A 23,156-nucleotide genomic window follows, 5' to 3' on the forward strand; every position below is an offset into this window, starting at 1 on the left:
GTGGGCTCAGCTCCAATTGAAACAGTCAATATGAGAACATGAAGGCGGAGAGAGTGGATCTGTCGCTGGAATGTGGGGGCTCTGCCTCGTGGCGATTGTCATTAGTTTCTCCCCGAGGGCGCAGAGCATTAAAGCCTACAGCATCTTTGTGCAACAGATTCTGCTACACGAGCGCGTTTTCCTTCTCCGCGGCACGGATCACATGCTGGAGGAGAAACAGGAATGGTATGCGGGGTCCACGTGTCCCGCATAGATATCTCCCAGTGATTGTCTGTATCTCGCTTTCAGAGACGCTTTTCCACATGTGGGCCTCATGCAGCCGCTCCATGAAAACACCTATAGAGTTAACAACTAAAGATAACTCCTGGCAGCGGAATTACAGGGGCCGCCTGGAACTGCTTCAGGCTGTATCTTTCAGATAAATGCCCCGCGCACTGCCAGCCAGTTTGTCCCATCACAGATGTCATTTTGCTCCAGAAGAACTCAAAGCTGGACTTTTTTTTTTTCTGTCCTCGGTTATTTTCATATCGATCAAATCTGAATTTTCTGTCTGAGGGCAGCTGTTGCAGTGGCCATTTGAGGAACGCTGTGAGAGAATGAGACACTTGTAGCGGCGTGACCTTGTGAGTGACGGAGCCGCTAAAGCATCGGAGTAACGCAATATTAACGAGGGCGCTAATCTAAATCATCCACAGCGTTCGTGCCGCCGTCCCTTCAGCCCTTGGGACGTGGCCGGGCGTTTGCAAACACTCTCAACAATATCCAGATAAGCAGCAGAACGGGATGGATCTAAAAAAACATAATCAGCCATCCCCCGATGTTTGAAGCCAGGCGGAGATATCAGTCTGCGTGTGCGTGCGCAATCAGAACGCTCGATGTGTGTTCGCCGCTGCTAGATTACTCGCTTACACCGTCCGGGCCGAGATATCCCCGGTCCTGCGGCTCTTTGATACAGACACGGCTATCCCTCATTACTCCGCACTCCACCAACCTGGTCCTGAAGATAAGAGAGAAACAACACCTGTCCTCTGTTTCTATCACCGCTCGACGCACGAGAACTCCCCCCGGCAACGAGAGAAATTTCGCCAGTCTTGTAGATAATTTCTCCTCCGCAATTGCTTTCAACCTGATACCTTTGTCTCGGCCGTGTTTTTGTTTTCTTCCAGAAGTTCCACAGCCGTACGTCTTGTTTCTCTAATCCCATATAAGTCAGGGATAGTGGCACTTGTGATCCTGCTCTTGTGAGTGCTTATCAATACATATGGGCGCATTTTCAAGGGGCGGCCTTCCTCTTTTGAGTTTCAGTTTAGTGCGATGTTGGTTTGTTTTTTTTCCTACTCATCTTGATAAGGGTGTTCTGATTTGGTGATCGCTATCTTGGGTAAAATCCCTTTTCCTGGCATCAGAAAGCCAGGATTTACTGCGATCAAGCATATTCAATGTTTACAAGCGCTGACAGATAAAAATTACTTACTGAGCAACTCTGTTTTCAATTTACCAACCCTAATTTTGTCACTAAAGCTGGTTTTATCCTCGTACTTTGCTGCGTTACTCATGACATCCCTCATCCCTGTGTTTGTGTGCATGTCAGTTATTGTCATCAGGTAAAATCTGCCACACCAAAGCGGCCCAGCTGAAAGCGAGTTTCAAGCTACTTCACGACGCTCTGAAGAGGTAAGTTTTCCAGTTTTTTTTTTTCTTCTTCTTTTTTTTTCATCGCATTTGTATTTTCCGGCTGTATGAATCAGCGACCACAGAGGTCCCGACTATAGAGCTTGAAGATTCTAACACCTCTGTTCAGTTTCTCTGACAGCCGGAGTACTTCAGAAGCGCCCTTGAACTAGACTAAGCTCTTTATCACATCCACTCGTGCTCGTCTCATATACCCTTGAACAAAAAAAAAAAAAAAAAAAATCAGATTCTGATAGATTCTGAAAAATGAAGTTAAGTTGGATTTACTTTTCTCCCAGTGAGTGGGATCAGAATGTTCATATGGGATGAGTTAAACGAATGTAAATTGGCATTCGTCGCTTTCCGTGCGGAATACAACATGCCAGAATGATAATTTCATCCAACAGTGCCCGGGACTGCGAGGTCCGGCGTCTGGGAGAGGCGAAGCGGCGCCGTGCTGAGCTGGAGAGGCTCCGGGCCGAGGTGGAGAGTACAGAGGAGCCCGGCACCGCAGAGGAGGCTGAGACTGAGGTCAAAGAACTGAGGCGGCGCCTCCTCCGGGCAGGAAACCAACTGAAGGCTGCCGAGGAGAGAGACTACCAGACACAACACCAGCTGAAATGGTGAGCCGCGCGCGCGCGTGTGTGTGTGTGTGCGTGCACACTATTTCTGCCTGTCACTGGTGCAGCACATTCCAATTTTCATTCAGGTATCGAAATAAATGTAGAAGAAATCAAATAGCTCACTTTAAATCGGGCCAAAAAAAACCAAAAAAACATTGATTTAGGAATTTCTCTCAATAATGTGTCGTGGGTTTCGCACACACAGTGACACACACACACACGCGCGCGCGTGCGCGCACGCACACACAAACTACACATTACAGGAAAAACCCAGCACGCAAAAGGCAGAAGTGAAAGTGAAGCAATGCTGAGAGATATACTGTATGTTTCGTAGAGGAGCTTTAGTATGCATGATCGCGCACGCACACACACGCACACACACACACACACACACACACGCACACACACACACACACACACACACACACACACACACACACACACGGTCACGGCTATGTAACTGGGGACCAAACACTGAGGTGAGCTATATTAGGCATCAGTTTATTGACTTAAAGAGGAATGCAAGGTTGAAATTGTCCAATAGTGCAAAGACACACACACACACACACACACACGCACACACACACGCACACACACAGATATTGGACACCATGTTGGTGCATTGCTCAACCCCCTGCATATTTTTTCACTCTGGCAGGAATCAGATATGACTTCAGCAGTGGATTTTGTTTTGTTACCCGTTATGTTGTGACTCAGTTTCTCACAGATTTACGGTGGAGAAACTTGGTGTGCGCGGCCCGCAAGCTCAGGGTTCGGTTTTGCTTGAGTCTAACACATGCACTGGTTACTTTCTGTTTGACTATCAGTCCTGTTACTACTTTCTGTTCCCCTAAATGTTTTTTTTTTTTTTATATAATATCAACCACTTTTCCTGTTTTTCTGCTGCAGATTTCTCTGTTTCCTCCCTTAACTCCCGTGCCCGAAAAGGTCAAACACACCCACAGAAATGGAAAAGAACGCGCTCGCTTCAGGATCGCCCCTTCCTCTGTACACAAACTCCACTTTTTCAAGTGTGAAGCGGAGGTTACTGGAATGTTGCTAAGCAACCCGACAACACACGCCAGCGGTTCCCAAACACTTTGACTTATTGCCTGCGTTTGACCTCCCGCTAAGAGACGCGTGTGGTGAAAATATGGATCGAGTTCAAGAAAACGAACAGTGAAGGCAGAAAATGCCAATCACACTGATAAAATAAAATTAAAAGAAACCTTCTGAATCAGATCACACACAACTAAAACTGCTTGTTTAAGTCAAAAACTCTGGAGAGAGAAAAAAAAAAAAACGCTGCGCTGTAACTCGGGCAATAAATCTTATTTATTTTATCATTACTCCCATCCTCACGGCATTACGTTTGACTCTGAATTGCCTCGGCAATATGAACCACTCACTGCACATAAACTCGCAACTATAGGGCAGATATGATCTGCAGTATATCACGGTTTTTAGTGCATAGCATACACACTGGGCCAGATAGAGCAGGCGCAGCGGTAATTGAAATATTAAATGAAAACTACTTGCGGAGCATTCTCCGGGGAGGCGGTAATAGACAGCATTAGACACTGAGTGTGCATATTATTTGTGACGGCTTTTTTTTTGCTCAGGAGCTCTCACGGAATTCCACCTCCTCGTTTTGCATCTGTTCATTTTCTCCCTTTTTTATTCCCGTTTTGCTTCCCTCCTCTCTCGTCCCACATGGACGTCGGTCTGCATATGACAGGCAGATGCTCTTTTAAAAAAAAATCACCGCGTCCTTTATCTTCAGCCAAACACCTACACAGGAATTCAGCACTTTTTTTTTCCCAGCCACCCAGTGGCAGGAAGAGTGTTTTTTTCCCCCTCTCCTGTGTATCAGGTAATTTCCAATACATCAAGGTGTCAAGAAGATTAATATCATTTACTGTGCGAGACGTGCAGCGGCACAGGTTTTTCATAATGGCAGAGCTTGAAATGATTTTATGCAAACTTTAATCAGCTTCTCAAAAAGCTCCTGCACCACAAAGATGAAAAAAAAACCCCTCTTTTTTATGTGCTTACATAATATAAAACTGCATTTTTGTGTTTTTGTACTTTATTGTGTGTTTTGCCAGGATAGCATAATAACTTCATCTTAATAATCTGTGGATTCTGCATTTTCCTGTGTTTTGCTTGAGTGCCTGCAACCGGCGCACTGGCGAAAGTGGAAATGCTCGGGTTCCTGGCGGAGTGTTCCCCCTTTCAGTTGAATCAGGAAACCGGAACGTCATTTCTTTCACTCAAAAAAAACTCATTTATTTTGCTTTCTTCCTCTTCTTCTTCTCCCTCTCTTTTTCGCCCCTGTGTCTGGCCTCACCCGGTCCGACCCCGGTGCAGTCTCTGGGAGGAGAAGCGATGTCTGGAGAAGGAGAATCAGACTCAGACTCAGACTCAACCCGCTGTAAGTTCATCGTTGCGCCATCCGGCGCTGGTTTTCACGGATTACCACCTGGACGCATATGGATTTTCGAATGAACCTTTAAAAAATAAAAAAAAAAGAAACGAAAGAAAGTAGAATCCTGTAAATTTGCTCTGATTGAAACTCAAGATTCATCCGATTGACGATGAAGTAAAAGTGTGAGTTAAAGTTCACTCTGCTGGTGATTCTCCAGGAGCTGGAGGACAAAGCAAAGGCCATACAGGACCAGTGTGAGGACCTAAGAAAAGAGATTGCCCAGAGACGACTGGAAATAGGGTATTGTATCACGAACTATCCTCTCAGGAATGTGTTAATCAAAATCTCTGATTCATGCCGGCGTTCCTTATTATCTCCGTTTTCATGTTCTTTTTGTAGTTTTTGTTCATTAAAAAGCTTTTCGATGAAGCGGCGCGCATCCCTCTCCCTCTCCCCTGCGCAGAAATCTGTTGGAGGACGTGGAAATCAGTGAAAGGCAGATATCGAAGGAACAGAAAGAGCTGGAAGACAAGAAGGAGATCATAGAGTTCAAAGAGGTGTGTGAATGTGAGCGGGCAGAGCCTGCAGCGCACCATGCAGAAAATCACAGATCATCTGTTTTTTTTTTTTGTGTGTGTTTTTTTCTTTCCGTTTGCGTGTGCACGTCGATGCATGGCCGTGGAAAGGCGGAGAAAGCAAGGCTCATCAGCGTACCTGACCAGATTTTAAAGGAGGCTGAAAGGAAACGGACTAAGAAAGAGTGAGTGTCTGGGATCATGTGTTCATAAAGCAGTTGTTTTTTTTCTTATTTACCCCTTTTTTTAATTCTTCTGGGGAAAAATAGATGTGGCTGAATGGAGGAATGAAAGCAGGGGTGGGAGATTGCTAGTTTTTCTCCTTTTCTCTATGGTTTTAACCCTCATTACGAAGCAAATGTTTTTTTAAACTCATGTCAGATTTTAAAATATACTAATTAACTACTTCTAAGTTTCTGTATTTTGTCATTTTTTTCAAGAAATAAGTAATATTTGAAGTTTGGGATGGTGAGCCAGCAGAATATTCCAGCTCCTGTTTGGAGTTTGCATGTTCTCCCTATGATCTGAGGTGACCCTAAAGCAGTGAAAGAAGATATAAAGACAACAAAACTCGAGCTGATTTTAAAATAGACCTTGAATAAATGAATCTGCAGTCAAGGAGGTTTTTTTTTTTTCCTCCATTCAATTGATTTTCTCAACTGAAAACTTGTAATTAGGCCTGATAAAGAAGAAAAGAACTTTTTTTTTTCTCAAAGCTAATCTATTCTTCTTCCTCTTCTTTTCAACATTTCTTTTCTGAAGCTGCCATTTACCAGTTTTAGTTCTTTTCGCTTTCTTCTGCGGACTCAGTGTTCCCAGTCCCCGCTGTTTGATGTAGGAATGAGCTTCATCCTCATGAGGAAGTGAACATCGGGGAACTGCTGGCACCGGTTTATTCTCCAACAATCTACAAGTGTCAGTCCTTCTAATGTGCTAAAAAAATCATTTTCCGAAAGTCCAGCTGCAGGATTCACTCATGACTTTCCTTGCGGATCCTTTTTATGTTTATTTGAAATGAATATTTATCCGGTAAGGAGTGCAAGTGGAACCAAGTGCACGAGAACATGCACTTGTAATTTCATATTCACAAAGCCGTGGAGTACTGGGGGGGTGTATGTAAAAGATGGATGCACACGCTGTTATTCATAACATATGCAGTCTTATTGCAAACGAGCAGAAAAAGGCTTTCATCTCACGTTTGCCCTGTGATTTTTTAAAAATTTTTTTTTAACTTTATTTCTACCGACGCTCCACAAACACCAGGGCTGCCGCGAAGAAAATAGAAGAACTGAATGTGGAGATCACAGAAAGCGAGCAGCGAGCGAAGAGGGCGGACGAGCGTAACCGCTCCCTCAAGATGAAGGGCGAGGAGGTGACCGGCGGGGCGGAGGGTCTGCGGCGCCAAGTGGAGGAGGGCGAGCGGAAGCACGCGCTGCTGCTGAGGGCGGCGGAGGTCGGCAGGGAGGAGGCCCGGCAGCTGCTGTGCAACAGGTGAGAACTTCCTCCGCAGTATAAAGACAGAAATTGTGGAACTTTATCATGTGTCTTTTCTTTCTTTTTTTTTGACCAGGAGCGTCCTTGAAATGAAGCTGCAGAACGTCATGTGCGACAGGAAGTACGTGCATGAGAGCCAGTCTGCGCAGCTCAGGGAGAAAAACAGGTGAAAGAAAATATCTGAATGAATAAAATCAAAAAATGCAGTCAAGTTGACTGTTTGTGTTGGTGTCCTTGAATTGCAGCATTGCTGGAATATTTCAATCGCGAAACCAATTTGAGTGTTTCGAAACTCAGCATTGTGTCTCCGGCGCTCTGTGAAGCTCCGCAGAGAACTTGTGCAGTCATCACACTGTACCAGCCAAACAAGATATGCTTTAACAGCTTTATCGGCTTTAGTTTTCACTTCAAATGCTAACAGACGTTTCATTTTCACGAGTTGTTTGGACAGTCCGGAGAGGTTAAAAGCAGTCCGGTATTTGCATTCCGAGGATCCCCACGCACGACAGGAATCCTTATACAGTTCGGCGTGTCGAGCCAAGTTTGAGAGGATGAGAATCGAGATAAAAAAGTGTGTGACGCACAGCACTATTATGTCAGCGATGAATATTTAAAAGGTCTTTTTTTTTAATGTCTCCTCAGGCAGATGCAAGCCCTCAAGAGTGTGGAGCAGTCACTGGCCACGTCCGCCGAGCAGCTCGAGCGCAGCCGGGCTGTCTACAGTGATTTACAGGCACAGGTGATGTGCGAAACTTCACTTTAAACACTGGCAAAAGTTTAATCCACTTTCAGCGTACAGAGGAAAATACAGTACATTTCCATTGAATGAGGAATCAGATCGTCACATCTATTTCACCATTATTTCTCCTCAGTTTTTACAAGCGTGCGCATTTTTTAATTTCTTCTTTTCTCTCTAAGTGACTCATCGGAAATGCATCGGCGCGGCTGACATGTGAGAGAAACTCACCAACGCTTCTGGGAATGTGCACGTTCAGAGAGAAATGAAAAAAAACAAAAGCATTTCTTTGTAATTTGAGTGATTTATTCATCCGGTCATGAGCAACGCTCTCATGCATCGTTACTCATAATGATTTTGACCGGCATCACATTTCTGAACCATCATGATATGATTGATGAGTTTGTTCGCAGTTAAATATTCTGCTTTGAACTTTATACTGTGGATAAATATTTAGAAAAGTTTATCCAGTCTTCCCTAACATTTTTTGAATGCATCCCAGAGTAACTCATACCTTTAAATATGAGCCAGTGTCACTAAAGCAGCGGGAGAAAAAGCCTCAGGGACGCTTTCATGCACACTATTAGTTTTGCAGTCTGTGTTTGATGTGTGATTAAAAATTCACTGACTGAATTTCAGATTAAGTTGGATATCGGTCCTTGTGGACTGTTCTTTATTAGCATACAAGTCTAATAGATCGGGCCTGGAAAAACAATGGGTCGTTGTTGGGGTAACAGTGTCGTAGCGTGATAAAAAATTTAAACAGACTGGAGGTTCTGTTTCGGATTTTCAGTTGGATGCTGTCCCCAAAAGAGAGGCCGGCGTTCAGCGAAGGCTGGAGCTTCAGAAGGAGGTGGACGCTCTGAGAGCCAGCTTTGAAAACCGGGTGAGGCTGCGGACTTGATGCTTGACTCACTAGATGTGCAAGATTTTGCAAGACCTTGTTTAATTTTAACGTTTAATCGCTTATATTTTTCATTTTCTGTCATTTTGACTCCCAATAGAAAACGTCTCGTCGATTTTTTTCGACTGAATCACTCAGATAAATGATAAACTCCTTCCTGCAGAGACATTTCTACTGCTCCTGACTCCTGTATCTCCCTCATCCTGTTGGACTTTGCTTTGCTGTCCCATTCTGCTGTCACTAACCCCACAATTTCATCCAGACTGAGATTTTCTTTTTTGAACGTCTACCCCACCAGCTGTCCGTGGCAGAGGAGGAGAGCCGGGAGAAGCGGCGGTACGGGAGGATTCAGGAGCTGCTGAGGGAGTCGAACTGCCTGAGAGAAGAACTCCATAACCTCAGATGTCTGACACAGATCAAAGCGGAGGAGAGAGGCCAGAAGCACCGCGAGCGGCTCAGGGCTGAGGTGCAACGCCGGGAACACACAAACTCAGCTGCAGTTACATTTATAATAGGTTTTGCTTTTGTCATTAGTAATGGTACTTATGCGCTTATAGTGATGGAAATTTCTCCCATAAATGTGTTAAAAAAAAACATCAAAGAAGAGCTTAAGTCAGATTATATTTTGGCTCCTTTTGATGGTTTTCTGAAAGAAAAACGAATGACTAAAACAAATGTCATCTAGCAATAGTTTGATCATCACGATATTTTAGATGGATTTAGAAAAAAACAACAGCTTAAATTAAATTAAAGCGTGTAAAACCTTTTTATTAGATTCCTGAAGTGAATGAATACTGAGGCGTGAAACTCCAAATCAGCTCAGAAGTAAAAGAAGTTTGCATTTCTGTGACAGATCCCCCTCACTTCTTCTTCTTCTTTATTCATTCACGCTGTCAGAGGGGAAGCTGTAACGGTTTGTGTATGAGTGAAGTTTGATGTTTTATTAACACACACACACACACTCGCAAACAAACCCGCCCACGCAGGCCTGATTGCGGTTTTACGCACTTAAATCTGTCCGCAGCAGCTGAACCAGCACATCCAGCAGGAGCTCCGAGAGAAAGATCTGATCTGCACGGACCAGAGCAAGCTCCAGGCCGCGCTGCAGCGCAGGTGTCGCTTTATTTTGAAAGGTTTTCTAAAGAACTTTACGTTTGACAAGGAGAAACATCGTCACTGCAGCTCTCTTCGAACATTTATTCAAAAACGTGATTAAGAAAATACTCAATCTTTGTTTTTCCTCCTCAGAATATCGGCGCACTCTAAACTCTACGATGCGATGGTGGAGGAGAAGAACAAGTACGTCGGGCTGAAGCAGATCAGCTCGCAGACGATCGCCGAGCTGTCAGAGCAGATTAAAGTCCTGCAGAACGAGATGGAAATCCAACGCACCATCGTCACCAGCAAGGACAGGTGTGTGTGTGTGTGTGTGTGTGTGTGTGTGTGTCCCTGTGTGTTTATGCGTGGTAAAGGATTAGATACTCAGTAGTTTACTTAATGCTTGTGATTTAAACCTGTGTACATTTACTCATGTTACTTTTCAGGTCATCTATAAAGGCGCGCATGAAGCTCTCCCACATCTCCAAGACCAGAGACAAACTGCGCAACGACATCTCCAAGGTTCACACACACACACACACACACACACACATAGTCGGAAACAAACTTTTACATCACACCAGTTTCACATGTCCGTGTAAAAAAAAATAAATGCATCAATAGATCTTGAGTGCGACTCTTTAACCTGCTTTTAAACAAGCATCATATGCCAGTTTATCAAACACAAGCATCTCAGCTCATTCAAAGGCTTTCCAAGGACTTTCATGTTTCCGATTCTATAAGATGAAGATGTTTCTCTGTAGTCGTGCTCCTACATAAAAAAAAAAAAAATTCCAATTACAGCTTGAAGTAAATGCGTAAAGACGACAGTGCTGTCAGCGGAGGTCTGTGACGGGCTCCGTCGAGTAGACTTCACACAGCGAGACAAGCGTTAAACAGACACACAGATGCATTAATCACAGCTGATTATGATCTGAGAGATGGAAATGGACCAGAACTGCATTGTTTTTAAACCGCAAAATTAAAAAAAGACTTTAAAACACTGTGCAAATTTCAGTTATTTTTCTAATATCTCCCATAAGTCTTCACAAAAGTTGTGCTTTACTGTGCAGTGTGATATAGAAACACAAATTTTTATATCTTCATATCTTCACTTAATCAACGTAAACCTTTTAAAGGTTACCTGGAAGCATCGTGAGTTGACTCAGGAGTTCGAGGACAGCAATCTGGAGCTGTTGAGGCTCAATCAGATGATCGGTAACCAGGAGGAGGCTCTCATGGAAATGAACAAGGAGCACGAAACCGCCGTACAGCAACGCAACTCTCTGTATGTCCATAACTTTATGCCTTGGACAATGTCACCTTAATAGAAATAAGTTCCTCTGCATTGTGTTTGCATGCATGTGCTTTCTCGCCACTTTCCGTATTTCCAGAGGACTTCGGCTGCTGGAGCACGACGAGGTTTTGTCCAACTACCGTGAGAAGCACGACGCGCTGACGGCAGCCATCAGGGAGGGGAGCGCGGCTCTGGAGGCTTCGGAGGAGGACATCAGAGACCTGCAGTTAGCGATCAGTGAGGAGAAGAGACAGATCGACCTGAAGGAGAGGGAGGTTCCCCTCCAGAGGGAGCTGGAGGGAGAAATCACCACGCTGCACATCGAGGTAAAGTGAGTTTTGGTGAAAGTTTCCCATCATCCACTTCTCCTTCCCATGCAGCCGACATTTGATCCCTAAAGATAATTCTCAGGTGCGCAGCTGTTCTAAACAGCCTCATTATCAGCTGTTGTTGTTGTTTCCAGTCTTGCTAACAGGCGCTAATTGATGCAGCTTCTCGCCGCGCGATTCGATTCGCCAGCGGTTTGACGACGACGACGTCGGGACGCGGTTCAGCTCCGTGGATTTCCAAGGAGTCGGACCTGTCAATTAGTGCTTCCCGCTGTGATCAGACGGTAGAAGTGACTCTGAAAAGAGCGACGGCGCCTTTGAGGAGCTCGGCTCGGAAACATGTTGGTTTGCAGACTCTCATTTGATAGAGCTCCTCCAACGTTGCCCAGTCAGTTCTGTGTGCTCCTGTCATCCTCTGTTTGTTTATTGCCATAGAGGATCTCGGGAAGTCCATTTTTGTGGGTGTGTGAGTCGTTTCTTCAGAATCGGGGATTGTTTTTCAGATTTCTTGGCTTTCGGTGTCAGGCTGGGGAGGGTGGGGGGATCTCCGAAGAGGACGGTGGAGCGCAGAGCTCCAGAAGAGACATTTCTTAGAACCGTTGCGGTGCACAAACACCACTAATGAGCCAATCCCTGTTTAGAAATGCATTTACAGCCTCGTCTTACGATCACAGTTTGGAATCGCTCTCAAAACACACTGCAAGGTTCACTCTTCACTGTGTGAGAGGTGAAATTTCCTTCATTTTTGACCACATCTAATATTCATTTTCAGCTGTGCATTTGAGAAAAGGTCTTCAAAGACTGAAGACTGAAGATAAAAATGTGTTTTCTCTCTCTCTCTTTTTTTTTTTTTGCCACTTGTGTTTTCCTCCGCCGTCTGTGATCACTCAATTGAAAACAGCCTATTACCTTGTTTTCAGAGCTGTAGTCAGACGCTCTCCTCCGGCTGAGCAGGAACAAAAAAAACTAAAACTCAGAACACAGGCGGATCTGCAGGAAGACTCAACCCAAGAGGGAACGGACCAAAATAAGAACACGCCGCGCCACAGGTTCCACAGACAGACACACACATGAATAAATAACAAACACATTCAAAACAACACACCGAGAGTGACAGAGAGAACGCACACACACACAGATTCGCGGTGTGTTTTCCTGCCAGTGGCTGCGTCCCGGGACTGGGTGTGTTGCTGCTGCGGATCAGAGCGACCGGTTCCGACTGGCTGCCGGACCAGACTCCTCTTATCTGCGTCTCGCGCTCCTTTGGATGAACGCGGCGTTGGAACAGGCGTCGCCATGTGCTGCTCTTTTTGAAAAACTCCCCTTTTTCTCTTTCCCTCCATCTGCTGACTCCTTCTGCTGTTTATCACTCGCGACAACAGGCCCTGTTGGAGCCATCTTTTCCTCCTTCACTCATATAACCTATTGTTTTGCTCAGCAGCCATTCCTTCCCTCGTTCCCTCTTTGTCCAAAACCGCATTTTCATTTTTCTCTTTAGGCATTAAAATAAGTTCATGTGTCTGTTTTTCTTTTCCGAACTCCCACCTGTTTCTGAGCGCTTTACAGATGTTTTCTGTCGATACAGGAGATTTCTCCCCCGCGTCTCACTTCTTCTGGCTGTGTTCTGTCGCCGCGCTTGAGGGATCGCCGTGCCACTTCAATATCAGCCCATAAATTCTGATCAAGGGCCACACTGCGCGGCTCCCGCGTTGTATATTTTGAGGCTGCCGACACACAGGATAAAACTTCACAACCATTTCCACTGAATCGAACATGAAAACTGTGAGCACACTCTAAAGCATCTCTTCAACTACTGCTCTGAAAACATCTTGTGAAACATTGAATGTTTTGCAGGGAAATCCAAATATAATGTTTCTTAAAAAAAAACAACATCACCTGAACCTCAGCCGGCAGGCCGGGGATCCACTCCTGAAAGCTTTTACAAAGCAGCCATGACACCTCCGACTAGTGTACCCAGCCATCTGTTTGTTCATCTCTCCATCCGCTCCGTCCTCCAGTCATTCAGCGCTCCTCCCTCTACTCTGTGTGTAAATAGCAAATCATTTTCTAAATCACAGTTTTTCCTCGTGCAGCCGCCTGGCTCCCCCGGGTCGGCAGAGTGGAGCGCCGAGGTCTCCCCTTCCGCCGGAGCGCTGCCAGCTCGATTCTTTCTCCCCGCGAATTCTCTTTTCGAATTCAATCTCCATCCCTCGCTGTTGATTTATCATATATATAGTGTGTTTGTATTCATCTGTGACCAGTTTATCTGCTCATTGCAGACAGACCCCCCTCTCTCCCTTTGATGGGGAATTTTGACAAAGACAGATTGGGCCATCTGTGAGAGTATTGAACTTCAATATACTCCCAAGCTTTCACTTGCTCCGAGGAATTTTAATTGCTGCAAAAATAAACAGGGGTTGGTGTCGAATTCGGAATTTACCGCTTGTTTATGAGTGTCTCGGATGCACTCAGGTGCGCATGCATCCGCGCGCACGCCGCGACCCGCGCCGCACTGGTGACATCTCAGTCGTCTCCAGTAAGACGGCCATCTTCTCAGCCGTTAAAAACAAGTGCGGAAATAACATCGTAAATGTTGCAGAGACTAAAAGAAAGTGAGTCGAGCCGCTGCAAAAATATTTGGTTCAGCAGTCCAGTGGCAGTTACCCCCCCCGCCCGCCTCCCGAACAGTAATCTGCTTACCGCCCCCAGAACTTGGAAGAAGGCGCCACCGCAAAGTCATCTTGTTGTGGAAAAGAGGTCGTATTCAAATGTCAAAGTCAAAAGTCTGTGCAGTCCGGCGGACACGCTCGCAGACCCGGCCGATGTTTGTTCGGCCGCCGGAGGATCTCCCATTCACATTCACGGAGGCGTCCCGCGAGAGGTCACCGAGTCGGGCCGCGCCGAGCGTCTCCTCCGTCCTGCACGCGCGGCGCCGGAGGAGAGGAAAGCGTGGAGGTTTCCAAAAGCTAAAAGCTGATCTGGCTGGACTTGTATTTATCCTGACTGGGTCATCCACCTTGCTGGCAGATGTGCTTCCACTGAGTGAAGCGTCTCAGATTATGGAGGATTGTTGCTTAGTTTGCATGCTGCATTTTGTACAGACACTGAGAAAATGCATGATTCATGCTCAGATTCCAGTAGCTTTAATAACCTTTTCGCCACCTTTTTACCATCTGTGCATCTAATTTGTGAAGAAATTCTGCTCATCGTTTGTTAATCTCCGTCCAGCCTGAGCTCCCCGGCCCTCTATATGCGCCTTAACCATCTCCATTTCTGGATGCTGGTTAGATTTTAAAAAGTCAGGGCTTTTGTTGTCAGACGCTTCAAGGCTGTGGAATGATTTGCCTGAGGAATTCAAGCCCGCAGGGTCAGTAGCCCATCATCTTTCCAACCTTTCCTCAGAATATACGCGCAGCACTTGTCCTGAGGTCACGCCTTAACTTTTAATTATTTTGTTCTCTCTTCCTTATCCAGCCCATCCCCGTGCCATAACGACGTCCATTATCTTTAATTCTTTACTGTTATTGTTGCGTTTGTTGACACATCTTGTCCCCAGACCAACATTAAGGCTGATAAATATTAGTGGCCTCTTTGTCTATTTTCATTTATAATAGTAATATCTTGTTTAGTGCTTCTGGAAGCTTCGCTCCAGCTCCCCTTCTGGCATGTTCTGCTAATTAACCTTACATAACCCTATTACGATTATACTTTCTCTGCTGCTGTACTTAACTGACCTTTCCACTGCGGTGGTCTGTCCCTTTGTCTTTTATCATATTAATTATGACACTTTTGGTAACCTGAATTTGCCGTGTGGTATGAATAAGGGTAATTATTTATTTTTATGATTACAGGATGTGGAACCTTCTATGGTATAATTCCCAAAAATGTAGTCTGTCTTCACGTTTCAGTCCTCTTCATCAAAATATAGACTAATGCAATGGATACAGGAAGAATGGAGGCACCAAATAAGCCTAAATGTTTTGTTCTATGAAGTGATGAGAAGCTTCTGCCATTCAGAAACTGCCTCCGAGAAGAGCTCCCAAATCTCAGACTCGCTAAAACTTTACAGTAACGTCACGTCGCAGTCGAACGCATTCACTCTGACCAACAGACAAAGGCAGCAGCTGTTAAAATACGAGCCATCGGCAGTCCTCCAGGCCCGCCGCGGATTCTACGCCGTGTCTTATTATGGCTTTCTTTGTCAAGAGAAAATATGTTTTTGACAACCTCAGACGCGCTGGGGTTCTGTGTGACCTCCATGTTGAAAACCACGGGATTAGTGCAATATTTGTGTTTTTTTTCTCCAGATTTTTTTTTACATTTAAAGTGACTTGATCGTAAATGTGGCTGCAGTCGTCACAAAGAGGCTTTTGTTGGTGAAGTCGTGTCATTTTCCCTGCAGATAACCCCGCTGCCTGCCGGTCAGTCAGTTCCTGTCTCACAGCGTTTCTCGCCTCTCTCATTCTGTCCGTCTCGTCCGGTTCACCGCTATCTCTCTTTCTCTCTTCCTCACTCTGGCCGCCGCGCTGTCTTTTATCTCTTTATCTTCCCCTGTCTGTCACTCTTTTATCGCCCCTCTCTGTGCACATTTCTCACTCCATCATCCTCTAACTGTCAGTGTTTCACGTCTCATCACTTTTCCTTTGGCCTCCGTGACTTGAACAAACACTTTAGTGAATCGGATGACAACTTTGTTCTTTTTTTTTCAAAGTTTTAAACCCCAGTCGTGCCACCGGGAGGGAAGAGCAGCTCCTCGGTATCGCCCCAGTCCGTTTTAATCAGGCTTGCTGCCGGAGGGAAAACGAGAACCGTCAGCTTCGCACCTCGCCGTCTTGCCTCTCTAGAAACAGACACGTCGACACACATCTATACTGTATGGCTGAATGGAGAAAAGCTGTTGTTTCATAAGCCCGGTCGCCACAGGTCAGACCGCCTGTGTACTACATTTTTCCGCACTGTTTTTTCTCCCCCATCGCCTCCTTCTTCTCCCTTCTGTCTGTGCCGCTGATTCTTCTTCTCTGGTATTTATCTCCCTCTCTGATCTCCCCGGGCGTCTATTAATATTTTCTCATGTCTTCTCGTGTTTTGTCTCTCCTCCGTCATCTGATATTTTCCCTTTGTTCTTTTTATCGTCCCTGTCATGGCGCCTTGATCACCTCGGCTTGGTATAAATCTTTATATATAGTCCACCTTTATTTTTGCTGTAATGGGGCCATTGGGCATTTGAATTAACTTCGGAGCGAGGCAGCAGAGCTGCTTTAATTGCTCATTTTTATCTACCGAGGTTAGGAGGACACTCGACTCCGAATCTATCCTTCTTCTCATAATCCAGACATTTGACATGTTTCCTTCTGGAATAGACTGACGAGCTGATTGTATAATCCAGAATCCAGATCCACATCCATCTGCCATTACATTATGACCGCCAAACACAGCCTTCTTGCTTCACGCTGATGATTTATCTTAGTTTTACCTACACCGTGTCATCGCCACAAGCCAAATAGTAACCCACTCTCTCAAAGACGGGGTCGCTGGAGGTCAGAACCTGCACGCCGCGCCTCTAATTGACGTTTTATATGCTAATTTGCTGTCGCTCGTCGAAGCAGTCGATCAGTAAGTCGTGACGGCGCCGCAGTGTTTTACTGGAGCAAACCTCTGACCCCCGTCTCTCCTCGCTAATTGCAGCAGCTTCAGGATAAGAGCGCCAGCTGAAGGAATATAAAACGCCCGCCGTGCCCCGACACCTGATTTGAATATCTTCTCGTTCTGCCTGCTTTCTGTTTCCTTCCCGGAGAGTGACTCATCTTCTTTGTGCTTTTCTGTGTTTCCTCGCCTCCCTCCGCTGCTTCCACTGTCTTGAGGGATGTCAGAATCTAAAAAAACTCCGTCCCCCCACAGGGATGCAGCGGCTCTTTAAATTTCGGTCTCTCTTATCACACTTTGCCAGTGACTTGTCACCTAGCGGGAAGTAACTCCCATCTCAAGACTACATTTAGCCCGGAAAAGTCTTTTTTTTTTAAGCCCAGAGCAATATATATCTGAAAAGCCTGGAGGACAAGGCTCTCACAACACAGACAGGCAGAAGATGCGTCTCGATTTTAGCCTAATTACTTCATCTTATTTATCCATTCTATGAAATGTAATTTGCTTTAATGAAGCGTAGTTTTTGATGAAATACATGCGGAGTCAAGGGTGTGAATTAATTCTTCTTGGCTCGTCTTTGTCTCCAAGTTGTCAGAAGCCAGAGACAAAACGCTCAGAGGTCTGAATCGAACCGTCAATTACAAACAGCTTGAAGGCAAAGACCCGCCATCAGCGGAGCTGGTCAAGAAAATCGAGCAGGTAAAACAAACCATTAACAGGCTGTTTGGCTGCAGATTCTGTGTAGCGGACCGTAACCACTACATCTGTGTGTGTGTGTGTGTGTGTGTGTGTGTATTCACGTAGCTTGAGGTGAACGTCGCCGAGCGAGAGAGGCAGCTGCTGGAGAAGGAGCTCCTGCAGGAGCAGGTGACCCGGCTCTCGAAGGCGCTCGGCGAACTCGCCGAGAACCGGAGAGAGGACACACTCTCTCTGGCAAAACAGGTACACAACAACATCCAGTTAGTCTAAACTGAGATGAGGGTTGAGTCACTTCATCTGTGTGTGTGTGTGTGTGTGTGTGTGTTTCAGCTGAATGACTGCCAAGCCGACATAATCAACATCAACCAGCGTTTGAGGGCCGTGTCGGCGGAGCTTTCCATGAAGCGAGCGATCGCTTTGTCCCAGCAGCAGCAGATCAAAGAGAAGGAGCTCCAGGTCGGCGCCGTCCCAGATTATTCCGTCCCCTCCAGTCTCCCGCTGTCTCACCCGTTATTTTTGTCACTCTTCATTGAACACGATCCAAGAGACCCATAAGTGTCAAAAAAAAACAAAAAAAAAAACATCCTGTATCCCATCATTCATCTCAAACCCATTTACTTACCTTATTTGCGCAGTCAAACAAATTGAAGTAAACACAGACAAAATAATATTCAGTCATAAATTTAAAAAAAAAAGGGAAACGTCTCCCTGGGGTTTGTTCAGAACAAAATGATGCCAGTGAAAAACAAGTATCTGCCAAGAAGAAGAGCTGAACTGAAGGTCACACATTAGGCGAAATAATTGGAGGGTCGGGATTAATATTTAGTAGCTGTTCTTCCAGTGCAGCAAGCTGGAAATTAGGTTTTTTTTTCTACTTTTTGACAGAATGCATCTACACAGTTTATGCTATTATATGAAAACTGATAACCTGAGAATCAGATTGAGTTGCGAATTCATTCATTTAGTGTGTTGGTTCAGACTTTCCCAGTAATGCAAGAATGTCCAAGAACTTTTGGATATTCTGGTTTGAGTCCCACAGCTTTTTGCCTCAATGAAAAATTAAACACCCCAAAAAATGAGCTGATTTCCCACACGCTTTCTCAATATATCAAGACGTTTTGTGTTAATAACCTGAAGAGTCCCTGCAGCTGATGTACGCCTGCAGCCCGCCGCAGACGCCGCCACAAAACTGAAAGAGCGAGAGGCATAACTCTGCCCAGATTCTGACACTGATAAAACCATCTGTTTTCGGGGTGTAGCTGGAAGTCAATGGAGCCAGAAGAGTGCGGCCGCGCAAGGAATACAAAGTGACGGCGTCTTGTGTGTCTCCAGATGGACAGGTGCCAGCGGGGGCTGGAGGACGGCCTGCCGCCGCACCCCGAGCTGGAGGAGGAGTGGAGGAGGACGCTCCGGGACAAGAGGAGGCGGCAGAGGGACAGAGAGAGGAGAAAGAGGGTAAAGAAACACACAGATCACTGGTCAGAAATTGATTAAAGCGCCGAGGGGCGAGGGTAGGAGACACGGTGACAAAGCAGAGAAGTGTAGCTGGCACAAGGAGCAGGAATCGATTAAGATTGTACAGGGACAAGAGAGGCTGCTGTGTCCGAGTTACTTCCAACACACACACTCACACGCTCACACAGGATGCGATGGGCCAGAATCAGCTGAGTCTGAATCCAGTCTGTTGTCACACTGAAACTGTATTTTCTCACATTTTCATTCCTGCTGAAGGGCGCCACGATCGCCTGCGAGCACTTTTCCCAAAACCCCAAAAAAACAGAACAGGAAGAAAACCAGCAGAAGCCGACGCCTCTGTGCGAATCTGAAGAAAGTCCCGGGCTCTTTGTTCAATGTGCATTTTAAATTTTCTTAAAATGTAAATGTGTTCCGAAAACCTCAAGAGCACAGTGGGTATTTTTTTTTTTTTTTTTTTTTTCCTGTTTATTTAGCGGCAGTTGGGGATATTTATTATTCTCTCTCTCTCCCATTCAGAGCCATTATTCCTTGTTTTGTATGCGCTCCTCAGATCACATGCCAGCGGATAAACTGTTGATATGCATGAGAAAATCGCCATCTCTTTGAAGCCCGACTGAGATGTGGGCACAGTTCATTTGCATGCCGTTATGGGGTGAAAGTCAAACGGAGGCGGACTACAGTGTCATGAGGACGCGCGCACGTTTCTCAGCGGGGGTCCGCCATGCTTACAAATTGATCCATCAGCCACTCGGGCTTTAAATCAATTTCTCCAGCCGCTGCCGGTGCTCTCCCCGCCACGATCCAGGCAGATACATGATACATGATACACCAAAGTTTCAACAAACAAATGTTGAGGATATTTTTCACACGGCGTGCAAAACTTGTGAGATCAGTCAGCTTGAAGTTTTCCGTGTAACGCCAGTGAGCTTCAGAATGAAAGCTGAAAGCAAAGAGAACAACCTGGCCGGGCCCCAGCTCCAGTGATGTGCCCGGAAGTTATCTAAATCCTGCTAATTGGCATGTTTAATCTGCACACAAATTCCGAAATTACCTGGCAATGTCACCGCGGAGGCTGGAAGCGACGCTTTGCGTCTGCCAGAGGAGAAACGGTGCTCACATTCTCAGCCCAGGAAGAAGTAGGCATCAAGAAAAAATAAGAACAGCGATTATTTAGTCAGGTTAGTCAGGTTAAATGTGAAAAGGTCAAGGCCTGGTCATGGAACACAGGGTTTCTCTCCAGAGAAACCCTGGCTCAAGTTGAGGAGTTTAAGTATCTTGGGGTCTTGTTCACGAGTGGCGAACAGATGGAGCGTGAGGTTGACCGGCGGATCGGTGCAGCGGCTGCAGTGATGCGGTCGTTGTATCGGTCAGTCGTGGTGAAGAAGGAGCTGAGCTGAAAGCCAAAGCTCTTGAATCAGTCTACATCCCCACCCTCATCTACAGTGGCTTGAAAAAGTATCTGAACCTTTTGGAATTTCTCACATTTCTGCATAAAATCACCATCAAATGTGATCTGATCTTTGTCAAAATCGCACAGATGAAAAAACAGCGTCTGCTTTAACTAAAACCACCCAAACATTTATAGGTTTTCATATTTTGATGAGGATAGCCTGCAAACAGTGACAGAAGGGGGAGGAATAAGTAACTGAACCTTCACATTGACTCCTTGGGAGAGAAGCAACAGTGCCAAACTCATTTGTAGACAACTTCTCTGACCGTCGACTGATGAAAAAATGTTTTTTTGATTGTCCGTTTCTGTCCTTCAGTAGATAAAACCAAATTAATTGTCAATTAAAATCCTCACAGCTGCAGATATACACAATTCTCTTCCTAATTTTGCTGTTTGAGCAGCGCAGGAGCCAGATGTTGGTCTGAAAGTGGCAGACAGTCAGGATCGACAGAGCCCGTGACGCTCCCCGCTAATGGCTGGCCTCTGATTTGATATTCCGCGCATCACGCCGTGCACAAGAGTCACTGTTAATACTAATTTACCTCGCCGTGTAATTTCACTTCCTGATGTTAACATGGTTAAAATAAATTGCGGCCGAGACTCTAATCAGCTTTGTTACCCTGAGCTCACGCTCTCGCCGCTCACCGACGCCCTTGCATTTGTCGAGACGTTAAAAAAAATTAAGGACACTGCAGGCCTGATTATTCCATTTACTCCATTAAAATTCAGGATTATTAAAATTTAAGCATTTAGTCCAAGGTCATGCAAACTCGGAGTTAAATATTAATATTGTGTGTATATGTGTGTGTGTGCAGCGTCCTGAAGAGGAGGAGTGGAACCAGTTGCCTAATGGGGTGTACACCACGGCCGAGCCCCGCCCCAACGCCTACATCCCTCAGAACGACCTGCTCCCCCTGCCCAGGCCCTACGGCGCTCAGGCCCCCTTCAAAGCCTCCCAGCCCGGCGCCAACATGAGACACATCCGCAAGCCCACACTGAAGCCCTGAGACATCTGAAGAACAGTGTGTGTGTGTGTGTGTGTGTGTGTGTGTGTGTGTGCATGATACGTGACATGAAATATGTTTAATTGACGGAGGAGAGAGGGGTTGATGGCATTTGTTGTTACATAATGTTCAGGCTCTGTGCTCATTTTCTGCACCTAGCAGCACATTACGAGCATTCCCCCCCCCGCTTTTCTCCTGAAAACAAATGAATTTTTCAGGGACACCGGAATATTTCTGCATATTTCTGCACGCCCCTGTTGTTGTTTCATCCCTCACGCTTGTAATCTGTGAATAAATTGCAATGGGTTTAAGCTCCATGGCGAGACCACGAGTGCCTTCTTAATGCCCGAGATGATAAATGTAAATACAGAGAGGAAGCTCCGGCAATGAAAGAGCATAGAGAATGACACAGTGAGAGGGGAATTTAAATGAAGTGGAACGAGCGATGGCACTCAGAGAGCTCAGCGGAGGGGAGCCAAAGTTTGAAAATGAATAAGAGGCGAGCTTTAAATGAGGCTGAAGGGTTCAGAGGTGGTTTCTGGTGATCGCCTTTGAAACTTTTAAAATATCTCACTAACCACAACATCGCTGACGCCTTTTCACTCACTGACTTCTTTTTTCTGAGGATCTTGGCCTCATCCTCGCATGATTCATGTAGTTTGAACCAGATTTTCTCAATGTTTTCACTGAGACTTCAACAGCTTGGCTGCTGGAGGGTACCAGCAGACTTTAGAGTATTTATTGAGGTTTTTATTTCTTTCCAGAATGCTGCAGAGAAAACAGATAAAAAATCAAGAGAGAGTGATGATGCTGATGATTTATATCCAACATGTACATCACTACCATTTTTTACATATTTACTGATTTACATATATGCGTAGATATATACAGAGCTCATTTTGGGTTTTAGCTCTTCATTCATTTCGTCCTGCTGGTCATTTTATCCCTCCCTGCTCGCCTGTTTCTGCTCTCCCACCTCACCTGCGTCCATTTCCCTCTCAGCACAGCTGCATCCACTTGCCTGATCACACACAGCATATAGAGGCACCCATACTCCGCCTTCTCTTCTGTGGTTTTACTTCCTGATGCCAACCATGTGACAGAGAAAACAACGCTCTCGGAAATCCCCTTCAACCCTTTACTAGAAACAGTTTTGAGTCTTTGATGTGCTTCCTGCTGATGGATTAAAGAGTAAAAATCATTTCTAATCTGTAGAATGGTTAAGCCATTGAAACATTGGTTAAGCCATTGAAACATTGGACCTAAAAACAGTGTTTCATTAGTAAACAGTTTGCAGTCACCGGCCATGAATCAAGAAAGGCTTTTTTTTTTTTCCAAGGTCGTTTTGAACAAGACTCCAATTAGACCCCTGTGGATTATTTCCCATCATGCCTTCCCGTGAAATATTTGAACAATGGAAAGAGAGAGAGAAACTTTTAGCATCAATTACCCTTGAGTGTCCCAAGTTTTTGAGAAGTAGTAAATCCAGGAGTGACAGATGACACAGCGAACTGCTCTTCTTGTCTTCCGTGATGTTAAAAAATGGGAAATGCTTTATCTTTATGGATTATATTCAACGGATTTTTGAAGGCAACAAGAAGGACAAAGAGCGTAAAATATCTTGGACTTGGACTCCTCTGATGAGAAACACAGGGGCCACTTCCACCTGAAGTTCGGCGAACACCTTATTAAACAAGCTCCGCTACTCGGATCTGCGTGAGCCGACTCC

General features: G+C 45.5%; 1 protein-coding gene across 1 annotated transcript; it reads left to right on the top strand.

The window, feature by feature from the left end:
- The first annotated feature begins 2,058 nt into the window (after positions 1–2,058).
- On the top strand, positions 2,059–21,728 carry ccdc146 (coiled-coil domain containing 146). Its single transcript, XM_030114049.1, has 20 exons — positions 2,059–2,294; positions 4,665–4,728; positions 4,940–5,022; positions 5,186–5,279; positions 5,409–5,482; positions 6,561–6,788; positions 6,868–6,957; positions 7,434–7,530; positions 8,321–8,413; positions 8,730–8,897; positions 9,456–9,544; positions 9,680–9,844; positions 9,976–10,051; positions 10,669–10,817; positions 10,924–11,152; positions 17,387–17,497; positions 17,603–17,740; positions 17,828–17,953; positions 18,830–18,952; positions 21,239–21,728. The coding sequence occupies exons 1-20, from the start codon at positions 2,059–2,061 to the stop codon at positions 21,428–21,430; spliced, it is 2,625 nt and encodes an 874-aa protein (XP_029969909.1). The 3' UTR covers positions 21,431–21,728.
- The last annotated feature ends 1,428 nt before the right edge of the window (positions 21,729–23,156 follow it).

The sequence above is a fragment of the Salarias fasciatus genome, chromosome 17 (genome assembly GCF_902148845.1).
Source record: "Salarias fasciatus chromosome 17, fSalaFa1.1, whole genome shotgun sequence".
In the NCBI taxonomy this organism is placed as follows: domain Eukaryota; kingdom Metazoa; phylum Chordata; class Actinopteri; order Blenniiformes; family Blenniidae; genus Salarias; species Salarias fasciatus.